An 18,493-nucleotide genomic window follows, 5' to 3' on the forward strand; every position below is an offset into this window, starting at 1 on the left:
GAACGCACCTGCTTCTGCTTTTCACAATGTTTTCTTTAAAATCTCTCAGGTGGTTTGATAAATTCATGAAGAACCATTTTAGAAGATGTAAAATAACTGAATATACTTGACATCATCAACCTAACTTTCAGACTTTGGAAACGTAAGTCAAAACTTTGCAAAGGTGACTCACAACACTCCTGGTCAGCACATCAGACAAAATGCTCCGAGCTAAAATGTTTCTTTGCCAACATAGTATTGTGACATAAATCTGCAGGCTGAGTCAGTCCACTATTGCTGGTGGTACTGTTCATGTTCACGTATTCTTTCTAACAGTGTTTACAAGACCTGCATAAAGAAGCTATTTTTTCTGGCACGTACTGGCATTGCGAAGAGAAGGAAAAGAACAAGGTGCATTTTTTAATCTTTTAGGTTACACAGTGTTTACATGGGAATATGTCCATAGCATAAAGAAGGTACGCAGAGCTTTATAAAACAATGTTTTGAACTGTAAGTACCAGCTTGTAAAAGAAAGTTATTTCAGGATCAGAATTATACTGATGAGAAAAGCCAGTGCAATTCAGCCTTGGTTTTCAAATACTTTTTGTACATTTTTTAGATATTCTGTGGAGGCAGCTCTGAACGATTTGAATTTTGGGTTTGGTTTTTTTTTTTTTGGCTGATTCAAAGGTGACTAATCTTTGAGGATTATAGGAATATAGTTCAATGCAGTAGCAAAACTATGTAGTTGATTATACTTTGTGTACCTATCTAAGGATATGTAACAAAGCTCATTAGAGAAATATAGCTCAGTACATTCGGTTCTTTTCCTTCTGAAGTAGAAACCACACTCTTCATACAGATACAGTTGGAACAGCCTCACAAAGAAAGGACATACCTGGTATTTCTACCTGAAGTAAAGAAAGAAGTTTCAAAATAAAAATGGGTATCCAACACAGTGCATCAGTAAATACAATGAAGAAAAACCGTTTAGCAAGGATCATCTCTTTTTTAATATGATTCCGAATTTCAGTAGCCGTAATAGCCGTTTGGTGAACACTGTAGAACATACTCCCGTAGGAAAACACAATAATGATAAAAGCTGCCAAGTTTACACCTGTTTGAGAAGTTAAAATTAGTTATAAATTAACAGCATAATGGGAATTCCACATCACCTATTTGCAGGGAGGGTGGTAAAGAAAAACTTTTCATCTAAACTGCTAGTCCCATAGAATTAAGCAGCCAGAAGATCTGAGTCTGTCTCCACCCGAACTCTGAATTTCTGCCCCTGCTCAGGTGTTTACTTCATTCATCGTCACCTGGTAAATGGCTGCCCTCTGATCTAAGCTATGTGGTTCTTGTCTTAACCATTGCTCTACTTCCCTAGCAAAGTCTGTTTGTTCAGGAACTTGGTGGTCATGAATTTCTCTCTACTTTCTCAGCCCTTTGTGCATTTTAACGTACACAAGTATCTGTCGAGTACAGTAAGAAAGTCTCTAAGTGCTTACTGGAACATCTAAATACGAGGTGGGAACATCACGGCAAAGCTGTTGTATCTGTTTGAAAACTAAGTTCATATGCTGCGCTAATCGTATGTAAAGAAGAAATGCGACTTACCTAGAAAAATGACAACAGAATAAATCTGACTTCCTGAACTTTCTGATTGTTCCGAGTGAAGAGGAAAACAGACGCCGTTGGTGCCATAGTAGTTCCTGAAAAACTCCTTATTGCTCAGTGGGATAAAAGCAACAGCAAACCCAATTATCCAGATAAGAATCAAAATGGAAATTGTCCTGCATTTTCTGGGCTTCAAACACCTAAAAGGATAAACTATGCAGATGTATTTTTCCAAAGTCAGGTAAGTCAACAGTAAGACTGACACCTCTGTAGACAGAATAGCCAGCGATCCCACCAATTGACAATGAATACTGTCCATCCACAACTGAGCGTGCTTGTTGTATTCTCCACGATATTTAAGATCAAAAGCTCCAATCACAAATAAATATATTCCCATCAGACAGTCAGCACCTGTGGGCACAGTGCTTAACATCATTATTTACACATCTGGATTTCCCGTTCTCTGTGTATATGTATACTGGAAAACAGACATACGCATGTATATAGGAGTACATACTTATAAGTCAGCTAGTGTATAGTTACAAAAATCAATATTATAGTTGGAATGCTATTGGGATTAAAATTAAGGCAATATAACTCAGTTCTATTAATATATTTTTTGTCATTTTCATTTGGACCGACAGTCTGTTTCATACTTGTTTCCAACCTGATTTTTAGAGGCTCAGGTGACAATGGTTTGCAAGTAGAAAAAGCTATGGCTTCTTTTATAGAAATATTCTTGTAACCTTTTTTAATTATCCCTTATTCCTTTTGATACTGATGTTTGGCTTAAGATAATTTGCTTTGAGTAGGGCATCTCTGGTGGATTCAGTTTAGTTTTGGTTTGTCCACCTTGTGCTACTTCAAAACCAACGTGCATAGTCTTCGAAGACTCACCAGGGAAGAGGAGCTGACAACATAGAGCTGAACGCTTCTCCGGTATTTTGGCTACAAGTTTTGTGGGGTGTTAAGATTGTTCCCGTGGAAACAACAAAGTTTCAAGATCACTGACATGCTGTGTTTAGAAATGTTGCAATCATTTAATACACTGTTGACAACTACCTTTCCAAATGCAACTAATTGGGTTTGTGAGATACCTGTAGACTCTCCTGGGTTGAGACAGGATACTTGAGGTTACGGTGAATGTACTGCCAAATAGTTTGTCCATAAACCTGTCTTGATTTTAGGGCCAAAATAAACCCCAAACTAATTCTTAATATTGGGGTGCTAGAAGTGATTGATATTCTATCTTTACATAAGTAACCTTTTGCTCATGCGAAAAATAAGAGTAACTATCATTAACACAGTGTTCACACGTGCAAATTGCTACTTACTCAAAAATGCGTAGTAAAATTAGGTTTATGGGCCTTTGGAAAACTTGCAGTTTTATTTCTCCTTGCCGAAGAAAGTGTGAATTTGGCAGAATACTTGCAGCATTAAAACCAAATGTGAAACCTTCGGAATTTATCAACTGCCTATTAGTACAGGACAAAACCAGCACCAAACGTGGCCTCCTGATGCATAAGGTAGACAGCATTTTGTATCGTCATTTGCAACAGCATGAAAGTTCGCTTAATCCAGTGCTGGGAATATGTCACTATAACAACAAATATCATACACAGTATGAGCAGACTAAAATAGTATTATTTTACATTTACACATGGATTACTCACAGCAGAGAGACATTATTGAGATGGCATGGAGCTTATTCTCTGATCTGATGTAAGGCCTCATGCAGATAACGAAAATATTTCCAAAGCAGGTGATGGCAGATACAACCCAGACAAACACTCTCTGTATGATGCTAGCTAAGAGATTCTCAAAGGATGAAATCCCATCGGTGTTTGGCTTACAGCTGCGCACATGAGGGGCATATCCACAGTACTGGAATTTCTTAAAATATCTGGTTGCGAGAAAGAAAAACAGGTAAGAGGGGGTTCTAGCATGGTTAGCAGAATATCAAAACTCTCTGGTAACTACTCAGAAAACATATCCTGAATGAAAAAAAAAAAATAAAAACTGTCAAATTTGACAGCTGCTCACATGCTGCTTTTCATACACTTTGGGTTTTTTATTATTCAACATTCTGTAAATTGTAAAATTCAGACTGAAGAAAGCAAACTGCAAGAAACTACTTACATGTGGGAAAGGTTTCTAAGGGGTCTGAACATTCTTCTCTGGATGTTTGCAATTTCAATGCCCTCCAAGCTGCTGTAAACAATATACTCTCAATAAAAAGCAGTAGAAGACAGTAGTAAAAGAACCAACTTTATGAGCATTTAATTGTGTTTCTATGATTATATGTAGCTAGAGATGAACTTTAATTGCATCTAATCTGTCATCCCTTGGAAAGTCTGCATAAAAGCTGAAGTAGAAGAAAAAAATTGCAGTTAATTCTAATAAAATCACCATTCTTCCAAAGTCACAAAGGTGGCTCTCTTACTGCTCTCAGCAGTACAATCTCTGATTATTATGTCGCCCTTCCTAAGTAGTATTCTACTGATGTTCTTTCATCATCTCTGGGAAAACAATAGCTTGTGCCAATTGTAATATTTTACATGTCTCTCCTGGTTTTTATCCTAGGGAGTGCTTTACTAGACAAAGCAACCACTACAGGAATTTAGTCTTCATTGTGTCAAAAGCAGCAGGAAGCTGGGACACAGAACATGGCATGTAGGGGAAAATGCTGGCTTTCTTGTGACACATAAATGGGATTTCTTTTTTTTTTTCTTTTAATATATTGCAAATAGCACTATTATTTCTCCTGCAGTGCTAGCTCAGTAAAGTGTAACTGTGGAAATTGTTCTTTCAGAACTTCAGTTTCTGCATTCTTCTAGTCCATCCTACCCACTGCTTAGATGTGCAACCTGTCTTCTAAAGTGCAGCTGGTCAGAGGTCTTTGGTTCTTCTTGTGGGGAGCCTTGTCTGAATTCACTGTTCACTGCTCCGAACGCAACACTCCCATGAGTTCTGAGCACATTTGGGCACAAGTGGTTCCAGTCTTACTGATCAGTTGTTTTGGGCTGGTGGGCAGTTTTGCTAGGAGACAAGAATAAAGCCCAAATACGGAAACGTCGTACTTTTATTTAAGCACTGCAGTGAATCCTGGGGTGTGCTTTCTCCAGTTATTCTTACTCTTTTAGACTAGGAAGGAGGCAGCTGGTGGTCTACAAACCGAGTGCTGAAACATACTGTTTCGCTTCGATCTATTTCAAGATTTAACAACTTCCTCAACTCAAAAATTTGGAAGGTTGTGGTCAGCCAATTGCATGAGTGCTTTGGTGTTAAATAATAGATAAAATATATGTTGTAGCCTGACTGTTAGAGAAGTAATTAATTTTTCTTTTCTGTGCTCAGCTGCTTATTTTCATGGAACTTGTACAGATTTAGTATTTTCAGGTTGTTAGTCATTTACCAAATTTAGTTGAATTTGGCCACTGGATTCCAAATCCCTGTGAGGCAGCAGGACTGATCAATCTGCACTGCTGACTACAGCTCAGGGGTCAAATCATAGACTCCTATCACTCACTTATCCAAGGAGACATCTTTTTCGGATGTCCATAATGATTTTGAAATGACGACTGACAAGAACCAGTGCTGTGCTGTACCACACTGGTCGTTGCAGATGCACAGTGGACCGTGAAGATGTGCTTAAATCTACTGCAGGATCATTTCAGCTTTGCGAGATTGCCATAGCGCTGTCATACAGTTTTAGGAAGCTCTGCTGGCAGAATTCAAGTTAGAGCTGTTGTGTTAATGCACCCACGAAAACTCCCCCCAAGCTCTTCAGAAAGATTTGTAAAAGTCCCAACCTCTCTGACTCAGCAGCTGAATCATACTTGGTTTATATTGCTCTTTTAAATGGTGTTAGTAGTAGATTCTGTAAGAACAGAAATATGTACCCAAACTTCTACGTATATCAAATTCCTTTCAAATTTCTCTCTTTACATAGCCTAGACGTACCTGCCCATCGCATTAATATCCCCAGCTGGAGCTTGCATGACCCTTAAGCTCCTGAACAAATTGTGCTAGGTCAAACTAGGGTTACATTAATCTTCTGTAACAGCTGAAAAGACAATGTCGTTCACTAGGCTGAATCTATGATCTCTTTTGCTGGAAAAATTTCCATTATGAAACTGGTATTTTCAGGAAGGAAAACTTAAGTGTTACTAGTAATTCTTTCCTAAGCTCACATTGTTGAGGAACATCAACATAACTATAAACTGTTTCAAAGGCAATTTCTTACAAAGCATTTTCTGGATCATTCCCATGTGCGTAATCACAAAGTGAATTAGCTAAAATATAAAAACTTGATACTTACAGGGATTTGAGTTTAATTAGAAAATCAAACTGGTCTATTTGTATTTTCTTGATTGGGTTATAAGAAAGGTTCCTGTAAACACAACACAGACATGAGTAATGTTGTACATCTTTCTTACAGCCTGTTCCAAAGATAAAGTCAAACTAGATAACCCATTTGCTTTTTCAATCTTGTAGGAATGACTTGTACAACTTGAAGTTACAACTGCAAGTGGTAACATTCATTTAGTGTTACTCAGCATGCTGAGCCGGTGTAGAGAGTAGTCAGGCGCTTCACAGGTATGCTGTTGCCACATACACACACTTGCACAATTGCCTCCCCCAGCCTGATGCTTAAAGGTTTTAACTACAGAAATACTTAGTTATTAAGTTTTCTGGTCTTGTCTTTCAACTAAAATTACTTAGATGAACCGCATGCATTTAGAAATAAATCACAATTTATATTGCTAGTTACTAAAGTTTGTTTTTTCGTAATCATTTGTGTGAGTTCAAGAAAAGACAGAAGCAGTAGAATGTAACAATAGCCATTAACATTAGATATTACCACTCTGTGCAAGACTGTTTCTAGGTACATCCCCTTTTCCTTCTCCCTATAACTTTCCCTTATATTTTTGTTTTGATGTTGCAACTAAAACATGCAAACTTAATAAATGCAACTGTTCACACCTGGTTGCCTCTGTGTATTGAGACTGATCCCAGAGATCTGGAAAAGCCCCGAGATAAGTTATTTCACATACTACCTCCTCCCCTTCAGAAACGTCTTCAATTTTGTGACTGGCGTGTCTTTCAGATGATGCAAGAAAGATGGGGACTTTCCAGCAGGAGCATTTGAGAATTTGCCTACATGCACAGCATATCGTTTCTCGTTTTGTAATACCTTAGCCTTTTTTGGAACTCTTTGTCACATGAAAAGAGCTGTTGCAAACCAGGCGTCTGTATGATGCCTGTATGTTTGAGACAGATCGGGTTTTAGAGCCAAATCCTGATATCACATGAAAAATTCACAAATTAGTAATTTCTCCTGATACAGCTAGCATAACTCATTTTGTATATACCAACAAGATTTAGGAAAAGTAGAATTTGAACTTGCTGTCTTTTTGGGCATGAAAATACACATCTCTTGCAAAACTATTCTGGCCAAAATGTTACATAAAATTACTTTGGGGATAAGGCTTTTTAGGCAGAGCTGAAATGACACATACAAACAGAGATGCTCTTTACTTTCCCAGCATTCATGACTGAAAACATCATATCAAATGAGTAATGTAATGTTATATATAATAATAATCAAAAATACTTACAGTTGTGAAAGGTCCTTTAGATCCTTAAATATGTATGGAGGAAGTGATTCAATCCTGTTGATAGCCAAATCTCTGCAGAAACAGCCACAGGTAAATATAGTAAGTTCTTACTAGGCTCAGTAATTTTACCGAACAGTTTTGCAATTTCAAGACACACAGTTTTATCCAATTTGCCAAATAGAATATTATCTTTTATATCGGTTATCAGAAACTTGGACTGTAAAAGAACGCTGTTAAAGCAAGTTGGGAAGCTAGATACATCAGATTTCTCTGTCTAGTTAGTTCTAGATATGCCATTAGGTACATAATTTATTCTTCTTGTGTTTACATCAAAAAGAAAGTCACATATCCTCAACTTGGGTTGTAGGTGTTTGGAAATAAATTAGATTTATTGTTTCATGGGCTAGCCAGTGCTACATATTTCCCTTAGTTTTTCTCTGTACCCATCTCCTTGCTTTCACTAAACACAGATCTTGGTTACTGTGGAGAGAAAAGTCTCAGTGTGACCGAAACTGGCAAACCAGTCTAAAAGATACTGTGGTGACCTAAGATGGAGCAGTTATGATCCTATTCAAGGTAACATAAAGATGTTGTGAGCAAAACCCCCAATATTACTGATACTCACAGAGCTTGTGTTTTATCAACAATTTCTTCTCTGTTAAATGTACAGAATAAACACCCTGAGGATGGGTGCTATCTCCAGAGCATGTTATGTGTAACAGAACTTGTGATAAAGGATGTTTACAATATAAATTGTAAAACTTCTTGATTTGTTGCACAAGAAAAAGAAGAAATCAACTCACAATTCATCTAGCATCTGGAGAGAAGAAAAGCTGTTTTCATTTAAAGAGCTGATTTTATTTCGTCTCATCACCCTGAAAGAATAAAATAAACTTATGTTGCTGCTTCTTGACATCTATTTGGTTTGGGAGAAAACTTTTGACAAACTTCAAAAAGTCTCTCTTCTCTGCATCTTCAAATATTTGCCCAATTCACTTAACAGGTTAATTGGATCTAGAAGCTTACCATTTCATAAATACCTGCTGTTGCCTATACACAGATGTACTTGCTCACACATGTGTATATACACACACCCCCCCACTGTAGGAGGCTGATATAAACTGACTGAGGGCAGAGGAAAGACTAAGTGGGCTGGGAGTCTTGTGACCTAAACTGCATCTCAGACGGAGGCACATGGCTGTGCAACTTTCCCTTCACCCCTATTTCATCTGCCACTGAGCTTGCTCCTTACGGGAACAACATGGATTTTAAAAGCAAAGAGAAAGCCAAGAATATGGGTGCCCGGCAAGAGTTAAAAACTAGAAGTAACAGATGCCGTAGAGTGTACTAATGTAGCAAAAGGTTGAAGGGATTTTCTGAAGATAATTGCTGTAGTCAAACTTGGGTGAAAATTCTGAAATTGATGAGCCAGTCAACCCACCAGCCAAACTCCTTAAAATGGAGAGACATTCTGCATATTTTATATGTTTGCTACTTTTTACTATGAGATTTTTGCTTCTTTTTCCAAGTGAAAAGTTAGAATGAAAATTTCTTAATATCAGCCAAAATCTCTTTAGTGACGTTTAGTTCAAGGCCAGGTTGGATGAGGCTGTGAGAAACCTGGCTTAGTGGAGGGTGTCCCTGCCTGTGGCAGGGGGGTTGGAACTAGATGGTCTTTAAGGTCCCTTCCAGCCCAAACCATTCTGTGGCTCAATGATTTGTTGCATGTGTCAATGCTGAACTTTGCTATAAAAGTAAACGGAGGTTATTCTGCATGGCGCTCATTTAAAAGCAAACGTTCAATCTCCTGGTGATCTAGATAACCAAGATACTCAGGAAACTTTTCTATTAGCTGTAATGAATCACTTGGCTGTTGAGCACAGCATATCTCACCCTGGCTGGCTAGCGTATCCTATTACTTACAGTACAGTTAGGGTGTTGCAGGAGATGAAAGTGACATTTCTTACATGATGGATATGGTTGCCTTCAAGGTCTCTGGGATATAAAAACAAAACATCAATCACTGTAAATAAATTCAGGCAGTTAAAGGCAATTAAAGAAAAATACTACCAGTACTTCATGACTCCACAAAAGAGAGTGGGAACTAGACAAGTAATTTTTCTGCACACCTAGTTAATGACTTCAGGCCATCAACCCTGCCGTGACCCAGCAGGCAATCTGCAAGATCCAGCGCCCCATTAAAAGAAGTGACATGGAAACACCATACAAAGAAAACGAAATAATATTTTTCTAGTGAAATAAGGTAGACTTACAGCCAGTTCAGTCTTGGCATATATTGGCACAGAGGTTTATCAGGCAAACGAGCAAGGGAATTATTCATCAGCTCTCTGAAGAAGAAGAAAGAAAAAAGAATAACACAATTGGCTGTATTTGCCAAAAAATTGCATTACAGAAGAAAAAAAAAATCATGTCTTCTATGTTTTTGCTTTTGAAAAAAAGGCAGCCAAGGCTTGAATCGTTTCTCATAGTCTTGGAGGTAGTACTGTTTTCATAAACTTCTACATATTTTCCCTGTGGCATTCTGTGGAGCAGTATTTTATCCTTAACTTGTTAATTAACAGGTAAAAAAAGTTGTGTAAGTTATTCACTGCTTTTGAAATAAAACACAGCAAGTCAATACAAATACCTTGGCTATTTTGTCGTAACACATGACTTCTGTGGGTGATGGAGGAAGGGGGAGATGGAGGGAGATTTCCCTCTGGGATGCAGGGGAAGGGGGTCCCTCGTGTTCAGGTCTGGAGAGGGCAGTGACAGGTTACGGACAGAGTCTGGGGGAGGGAGGCTGGGCTGCCAGTGGGCAGTAGCTCTGGGACTCCCTACCTCCTGCACCACAGACCCAGAGGACAACTGGCACCCACTCCTGCAGCCGCCATGTCCTTGCCCTCTCAGTGATGCTGTCTTTTTTACCATTTCCCCCACCTATCTCCTTATACTTTTCCACACACCACATGTCCGCTGCTGCCAAAATCCTCCTACTCCAGCATGTTGTACCTGGGAGTAAGAAAAAGCCGCAGGTGTACCGTCGCACTCTGTGGTGAGCAAGCAGAGTAGTTATAAAAAGGTTTCTATATATATCTGCCCTTCCTGTTCTATTCTTTTAAATAACACTTCTGGTTCTTAGTCAATACTTACAGAAGAATAAGTGATTTGAGTCCGTAAAATGTTAATGGAGAAATCCGATTTATCCTATTATTTTCAACAATCCTGTAAATTACAGCAAAACATGTATCAGTTTTGTAATTGTCTGCAGTCTTAAATTGAGCAGATGATGAAAAATAACATACTTTGAAATGGATTTCTTCAAATGTCCATTCAAACTACTTAAAAAATGAATGCACTACTCCTCAGCTGGTCAGAATATTCATCAAATTAATTTCCTTTCAGAAGAATTTAATTTAAAAAAAATTAACTTAGAGAAAGTTATTACTTTCAACTTAGAAAAACAGTGCTTTCTTGTGAGTTTTTAAAATTCTTTGATTGAGACACTTTGAATGGATTCCCTGTGAAGATAAAGCAGCATCACATAACAGAGTTCCATGGTGATCCAACAGTTACAAACACACAGAAAAAACAGCAGGCATGTTGTTATTCACATATTTTTAATAACTTTATTGAGTCCAAACAGTATTTAATTTTCATCTGCCAGAAAAAACAGTAATATAACCAATATTTCAGATTATGGCAGTCATTTCATTTGGGACATTTCTAGCACTATTTACAGGGAAAGACCTGCCCAAAAAAATCCCCTTTCTAGTGTTTGATAGTATCCGAGCTATTTCATGCCTTAATTTGTAACAAGCAATTACTAAACCCATTAATTGGTATTGTAAAAGTCGTCAGTCACTGGAGCCATTAAGGCCCAAGAACTAATTTTTGCTCTTACCAAAGCTAATGGGATTTTTACCTCACAAAGAAGTTCCTTAATTATTATCTCACATGATGTACTACTATGCACAAAAATGAAAGCAATCCCAATATTTCTTTCTTTTGCTTTAACTATTCCTTGAGAAAATAAACATAGAAATAAGAAAACAACATACAGCCATTCAAGTTTGTGGAGATCTTCAAAGACACCAGGCTTCAAACTGGTTATCTTGTTGTTACTCAGGTATCTGAAACAAGGCCGACAAAAGACAAACATGGCTAATAATTAATTAACATCAGATGCATGAAAAAGAGTCTAAAGACTTTCCTTTCATAATTTATTAAAATACCACTATTTTTTCGTAATTATTTTTATTATGATAAGTTTCAAGTCCTTTGAGAACAAGGTGGACTCTGTAGTGAGGACTCTTGGAACAATTATGTAGAACATTTTATCTTATCTATAAGAAAACACAGCAAGCTAAATATTTTCACTGCATCATATTTTAGGCCCTTCCCTGTTTCATTCTGTGGAGTGATTCATTCTCAGTTAAGGATGTTAGTCAAATGTAGATACCAGAATCACGGAAAAAGAAAGTCTGAGAGATGAAGGCGGGGGGATGTTTGTGTACTATAAATGGTGTGGGAAGGTAGTAACAGCAGCTATAATAACAGATAACCACACTCGTGATGGAAAAAGCTTCCTCTTAAAAACACTGTAGAAACAAAAAGCTGAACAACAAAATTTATGTATCATCACTTTCACTAATAATTTTCCTTAAAAGCAAAAGCTTTTCAAAAAGCTGCTGCAAAATAAATAGTGTTCTTGTAATTACTGATACTGCGTACTTTGGTTTGCTTCTGTAAACCAAAATATAACATTAAACAGTTTTGAATCATCACAAGCTCATAAAGCATAAAGAGTGAAGTACAGAACCCACTCATATTTCCAAAGTACTGTCCTGTCACAGAAACTTGCACAGGCAGCTCTTAATCTATCTTTGCTTTCTCAATCCAATCGTTGAGTTAAAGATTTGAACCATTTTGCAACTTCCTAACACTGAATCAAATAAGAGCGAGATGTCCATAGTGACTCTCTGAGCTCTTCCTGTTGCTCTTTACTTCAGTATTCAAAAAGCAATACTTACAGTTTTGTCAAGTTGTATAAACCTTTGAAAGCACGTTCAGATACAGCTCTGATTTTATTATTCTGAAGATACCTAAGAGGATACAACGGCTATTAGTTCTCTAAGCATGCAAAGTCAAAGCTAGTGTAAATAACCAATTAAAAGCTATCAACTAAACGGAATGTCTTCGTGACAGTCAAGAAGCTGTTGAACTTCTTACATCTTAAATTTGACATTACCCATTTCACAGCTACAGTGGCAAAGACTGCAAAGGTGTTTTAAAAGAAAAAACCCCTGCAGCAGCATTACAAAATTTATTCAGACCATTGTTTGCCTGAGATGAACAATGAAGTGGTTGTTTGCAACCTCCTGTTTTAGGTCCTAACCCTGCAGTTCTCGCCTGTGTGACCTAATCTTTGTGTTTAGCCAGAACCCTGCTACAAGCAAAATATTGCTTGGCAAATGTCAAATTAACCTGTGGTTTTGAATTTTCTTTTTATCGTATCAGAGGATTTTAAAATTGTGGATTTTTAAGATGGAATGATAAAAATATAAAACTAATGTTGCTAATTTTCTAAAAACTAAAGAATACTTACTTTCTTTCTACATTTGTTTGTATACTTGTTTAAATAAGTTAAAAAATGTTATCAACTGCAGATGTTAAATCCTTCTAAAGTAATTTTAATTGTAGTGATATTCTCCGAGCAATGTTGAAATACGATTCCTCCAAATTAAAGTACAGTCAATAAATGTTCCAGATGCATTCCTAGTGAAAAACAGTAATAAATCTGACATTGGTTTTAAAATATGGGTTTGTGCCTAACACTGCTCAAAATATTTCTGAAAATTTAAAGCTATCAATGAGAAGTGTGTGTCATTAATATTAGGTAATCATAATTATTTAAAACTAATGAACATTAATATATATTAATAATTAGTTTTTTGAATGAAATGTATCTTTTCAACACTTTAATAATTGTGCTTAGTTCTGTGAACACAAGGTGGTGCTGCAGTACAGCACAGTTTCCATGAAAGTTACAGTCCAGGAAGTTTTCTAGGAATGTTAAGTGTACATTGGTGACAAGAGCCCTGCTCTAGATTTTGCATTTAATTCTTAATTTCACTAATTCCATAAAAAGATTATTTGTTAAAGGCTATGATTTTTGAACAACACAGGTGTTAGGGATCATAAAATATGTGCAGTATGGAGTTGCTGTAACAGTTTGACTAGTTGGCACATTATCAAATTGGTACCAGCCATAATTAGGAGGAAAACCAAAAGCCATGTGGGTAAGCTTCCCATGGCAATGGGGAGTTTAATTTTTCCAACTTTCATTCTATGCAGTAAGTGGCATTAAATTTTTTTTTTTTTTTTGACATATTACTGTTCATTATAAAAGGCAACTGCCTTCAGATACGATGAACATTTATAATTTTTCTGGTATAAACCAGTTAATGTTAAAAATATGCAGAAATTATAGTTTTGTAAAAAGAGAGATGCCAAATTAACCTATTTGAGCCCAACAGGTTGCACAATCAGATGATGTCCTGAAGGGTAAGACAAAAGAGAATTTTGAGTATAAACTGATGGTTGTCACTTCGATATTTAAGATCTGTGTGTGAGAGGATGAGTATTTAAGGCACTGAATAAATACTTTTAAGTTGCAATACTCCCTTACAGATTTTTAAGGTCTTGGTATTTCTTGAAAATGTCAGCAGAAAGCTTCCTTAGCAGATTCCTCTGAAGAGACCTGTAGGAATGAATGCACACAGTAAAACTACTCCCCGCCTTCCTACTGTGCTGCCACTTTTGTTATTCAATCAGGGCAGCTTTCACACTGCTAAATAATAAAAGCAAGATGGAACTGTCTGAATATGCTGCCTGTCTTCATCTGAATATTTGTATCTATTTAAGCGGTAAGCCAAATACTTCATCCTCAAAAAATATTCTTCCATGTTCCCAGGGCAACTGCCAAAATAATAGTTAAATCTGAGAGTTACAAAGATTTCAGTGTAAACTAAACCACAGGTTTATTTAAAACATCAAAGGCACATAAAGCTTATTGACTGTGTTCCTTGTGCCCCCCATCTCAGCACCGACTCAAGTATCCTGACAAGGACAAAAATCATTCTAGGCACGGTTGGATCAGAACAGAGTCCATCCCGAAAGCCCGCTGAATGGACTCACTGCTTTTTCTGAAGCCAGAACCGAGCCGTTATTTTTTAATTCTTCATTGACCCTGAGCCAACGGCTCAATACGGTTTAAATAAGTGTTTGACACTCTGCATCTATCTTTGTTACGATGTATTGCCACGTTCCAACACAGACCCAGCAAGGAGAACCTCTGCCACGTGCGAGCACAAACTAGAAGCGAACAGGAAAGTCTGTACCCCTGCTCTAGAGGGAAGATCCCCAGGTGATACCGCCTTCTGCTCACCACGCAGAAAACAGCCTCTCGGTCATGTGCAAACTAGGAGCGGTATCAACCATTCCCTGATGCCTTCAAAAAGTTTGGCTTACACCTATGGATGATGCCTCAGCCCAGATTAAACCCTTTTAAGTAATGGCCTATTCAGAAACATCAAATGAGAACTAGAAAGATCTGCTCGAGCAGGAAGTTCCACTGAGTTCAAGGTTATTGACCTTATTGGCAGGAATATTGGCGGGATCATAGAAAAATAAAAAGGTCCTAACCGTTTTGTGTTAAAAGGAAACATTCCTTTTGAAGATTTCTTTAGATTGGCTGAAATTGTTGGTAGCTCGAGTCACTGAACATGAAATGATAATTTCACACAGAGTTTTTTAGTTCCTTTTCTCTCCTTTTGTGCAGGTAAAGTCCGTACTTAAAACATTAAAGGACTTGTCACAGAGAGACACTGTGCTTGCACGAGCACCAGCTGAGCCAACCGGTCATTATCATAATGCTGCAGGATTGATCGTCAAGCCTGAACAGAGCAAGAGACCTCTTTTCTGCTTTACTTACATTATGGTTATATTTGAAGAGACTGACGGGACGGCCCGCAGTTTGGCGGCGTTGCAGAAAATCTCCAGCCGTTGGCAGGTACACTCTGCAGGCACAGCACCAGCCACTGTGCGGGAACAAGACATGGTTGGGGCGAAAGGTGGGATGGGTGGTGTGACAGGATGGGGAGAGAAGAAATACGGTGTAGAGGAACAGTGAGCACAAAGACAGACATACCAGGCTTTGTTAAACAGAAATTAAGGCACGTGTTTTTGCATAATTTAGACCTGGGAAGACACTAGCAATAAATATAAAGAGACACAAAAATTATGTCACCTCCTGACCTCTGTGAAAGACCTTGGGCTTGATATACAGGAATCTGATGCGATAGAAGATTTTCATATTTTTTATGGCTCTTTTTCAGATTATTCAGTCCTCTCATATTTACTAGAATGAGCACAATTCTGTCCAGGTGAAAATGGGATGAAAATGGGTCAGGAAGTCTTTGCTCCCTTTCCCCTCCATCTTTGTGCTTCGAGTTAGTGCTCACAGTAGACAACAGTCATAAATAAAAAAAGGATGACATACAAAGCGTTGTACAAAGAGATGAATGCCTGCAGAAGTGGAGGGGGTTTGCAAGAATCATCTGATGTATGAAGAACTGCATTTGGAGGAATATTGCCTTCATTTCACTGTGAAAGACGTGTTTCATGATCTTCCCAGATGTATTAATATATTCACATAAACATTTATACTGCCCTCCTTGTTGGCATGTGTTTGACGCTTCTCTTACAGAAAATGAATCATTTAATGGAACTGAAATTAGCCTCAATGCATTTGTTTCTCTGAGACATTAATTCTGTTTTACTATAAATGAAACTGCATTATACTCTCTCATAAGCATATTTGCCATCTATTTCTTTCTAGGAATCACCATTGATAATCCCACAAATAATATCTGGAACTACTTACAGCACTCAGGTGTCTTCGTCTGAAATGCATACAGAGATTTCAGTTTATTGTATTTGTCCTTTGTGTAGTGTTTATCAAATTGCAGAGACCATCCATTGTTGTCTTCTGATAATAATAAAAAAACATACAAACACAAATAGAAGACACATTAGAAGAGATATTTAGTTGCATCAATTTTTTCCCTCTCAGTTTTTATTTCAATAACATCATTGTTCCAGAACATTTCATAGACCACTAGATGACCTTATCTTTACACAGCTGCCTAATCACAAGTATGTATGGAGATTATGAGCTGCATGGTGGGAACTGTTTATTATACCTTCAGCAACATTTTCTGTGACAGCTGCACTGAAAAAGTATAATCTTTCACTCCTGAACTTTTTGTTTACATAACAGTCTAAAAATGAGAGGCATCCCTATTTTTCTACCTCCTTAAACGTGCGGGTTTGTTGTTTTGTCCAGGAAAGATCAAATGATTACTCTGACTACTTTTTTGAGGGGTGTCTCTCACTATCACAGCCTATAATTTCTTTCCTGAAAATCTAGATGAAGGCCAAATGAGCACTGCTTTTTGAGAGAATGAGCAATGTGTATTCAAGTCAGTATCTTTAAGTTAAGCTTAATATGCATCTTGTTAAACAAAGCATCATTCCATACTACCAGTTTAGTCACTGTGCATAGATGTACTGGAACAGTGTGGTTTATGGCCATAAAACTGAAAATTGAAGAGCAGATCTTTCAGTTCCTTCTCACAAATGGAGATTTTGAGATACAGTAGTGCTGGAAATAATTACAGACCTGTGTCTTGGAAGGCTGTTGTATAGCTGACGTGTAAATTAAGTGATCAGATAACCACTTCCAAAACAGGGTATGAATACACACCACTTAAAAAAAAAAAAAATTGCCCTTAAAAGCCGTGATCTGCTTTTGGTTTTATTAATTTGAGTCTAATCGTCCTTCAGCTTTAACACTACCTACATACTTTCAGTTTAAAGAATGTCACATAATGGATATGCAGCAGTAGCAGAAATGCTCCTTGGGACAGCACTCGCTGGCGAGTCAACTGTCAGTGATAACTGAAAGCATTATTTTGTAATGATACCTACAGTCAAACAATGTTTATATGAGAACTCTGAGGATGGTTCTGCTTTGCTAGTCATTACAGTCTTAGTTTCACTTTTATGGTACACTAGCAACATTTTTCTCCCACATCCCTTTCACACGGCAATAGTTTAGTTAGATTTAAATACCATTCCTCATAGACATTTCTCTATGTCTTCATAATCAAGTAAGCATTATGACTCTTTTCCTCCAAATAGGCAAGGAAAAATAAAATGTATTGACGTCTTAACAACTGATCCCATTCTGAAGTGGCATCTCCTTTTTCATGTCACATTACAACTCAGTTGTTTGCTTAGGCAGGGAAATTACCTTGCCAGCATCTCCTGAAGCCTGCCTATGGAGTGTCAGCAGATGAAGCTGTTCTGAGAGATGCTTGCCTCTTCACTGCCTGAGCTGAAAAGATGTACTATATGTGCTGATTAACAGATAGGAAAGATTAAGTAACTTCAGGTAAACTCTTTCATTTAGTTATTAGTTTGTTATGCATAAACTGAAAAGATAAAGTGTCTGTCTTCAGGAATTGTTCCATAAAAAGAAAAGACAGACTTGAAAAGTTCCTTCCTCACTCAAACATTCATGTAAATTAACTTATGCTTGGCAAGAATGCCAGCTTCCCACCTGGAGAAGGCATTTAAGCACATGTAACTAACTTCCTTGAGAGCACCTGATGTCCCCTGATCCATTAGTTTTGCTGAGTTAGATCATTAAGCTGATATTCAGGAGCAGCCTAACGCATGTCGGACAAAATGAAAGGAGTTAGAAACCTGGAGAAATATTTCTACTGCCTGTTCGAAATGTTCAGCAGCAGTTCAGTGTTAGGAGTACCTGCAGCATTTTGAAGAACTGATGAGAACATGTCCTTTGGCAAGTAGTGCATGCCTTGTAAAACTATCGCATTGTAGTTTGGGCTGTAAGGAGATTCCCCTATCTCTATTTCTGAATATTTAACTGGAGCACTCCACTGACTTTTGTTTGCAAGACTGAAACCAGCAACTGGCAACTGAAGAAACCAGTGACAATACAATGTATGCAGAGGAGGTGAGATTTAGGAAGAACAAATCTTTCACTGAGGATTTTTAAACAGAAATTTGTAAAGACGTATTAAAAATGAGATTATTCTTGGAGTATCATCATACAAAATAAATATTTTGCAGTGAGGAATACAGTCTCAAAATTGTTTTGGACATTCTAATTCATAATTACATTA

General features: G+C 37.5%; 1 protein-coding gene across 1 annotated transcript in view; it reads right to left on the reverse strand.

Moving 5' to 3' along the window:
- RXFP1 (relaxin/insulin-like family peptide receptor 1) overlaps positions 1-16,269 on the reverse strand; it is a gene marked incomplete at its 5' end in the record, with an annotated part of 17,683 nt that extends 1,414 nt beyond the window's left edge. The window contains 15 exons of the mRNA XM_010149159.1: positions 878-1,096; positions 1,597-2,007; positions 3,270-3,499; positions 3,736-3,807; positions 5,918-5,989; positions 7,218-7,289; positions 8,021-8,092; positions 9,141-9,212; positions 9,491-9,565; positions 10,371-10,442; positions 11,279-11,350; positions 12,251-12,322; positions 13,909-13,980; positions 15,214-15,319; positions 16,165-16,269. Coding sequence (XP_010147461.1) covers positions 878-1,096; positions 1,597-2,007; positions 3,270-3,499; positions 3,736-3,807; positions 5,918-5,989; positions 7,218-7,289; positions 8,021-8,092; positions 9,141-9,212; positions 9,491-9,565; positions 10,371-10,442; positions 11,279-11,350; positions 12,251-12,322; positions 13,909-13,980; positions 15,214-15,319; positions 16,165-16,269 — 1,794 coding nt within the window. The remainder of the gene's footprint in view (positions 1-877; positions 1,097-1,596; positions 2,008-3,269; positions 3,500-3,735; positions 3,808-5,917; positions 5,990-7,217; positions 7,290-8,020; positions 8,093-9,140; positions 9,213-9,490; positions 9,566-10,370; positions 10,443-11,278; positions 11,351-12,250; positions 12,323-13,908; positions 13,981-15,213; positions 15,320-16,164) is intronic.
- Positions 16,270-18,493: the final 2,224 nt, after the last annotated feature.

The sequence above is a fragment of the Eurypyga helias genome, unplaced genomic scaffold, assembly GCF_000690775.1.
Source record: "Eurypyga helias isolate BGI_N326 unplaced genomic scaffold, ASM69077v1 scaffold43753, whole genome shotgun sequence".
NCBI classification, from domain to species: domain Eukaryota; kingdom Metazoa; phylum Chordata; class Aves; order Eurypygiformes; family Eurypygidae; genus Eurypyga; species Eurypyga helias.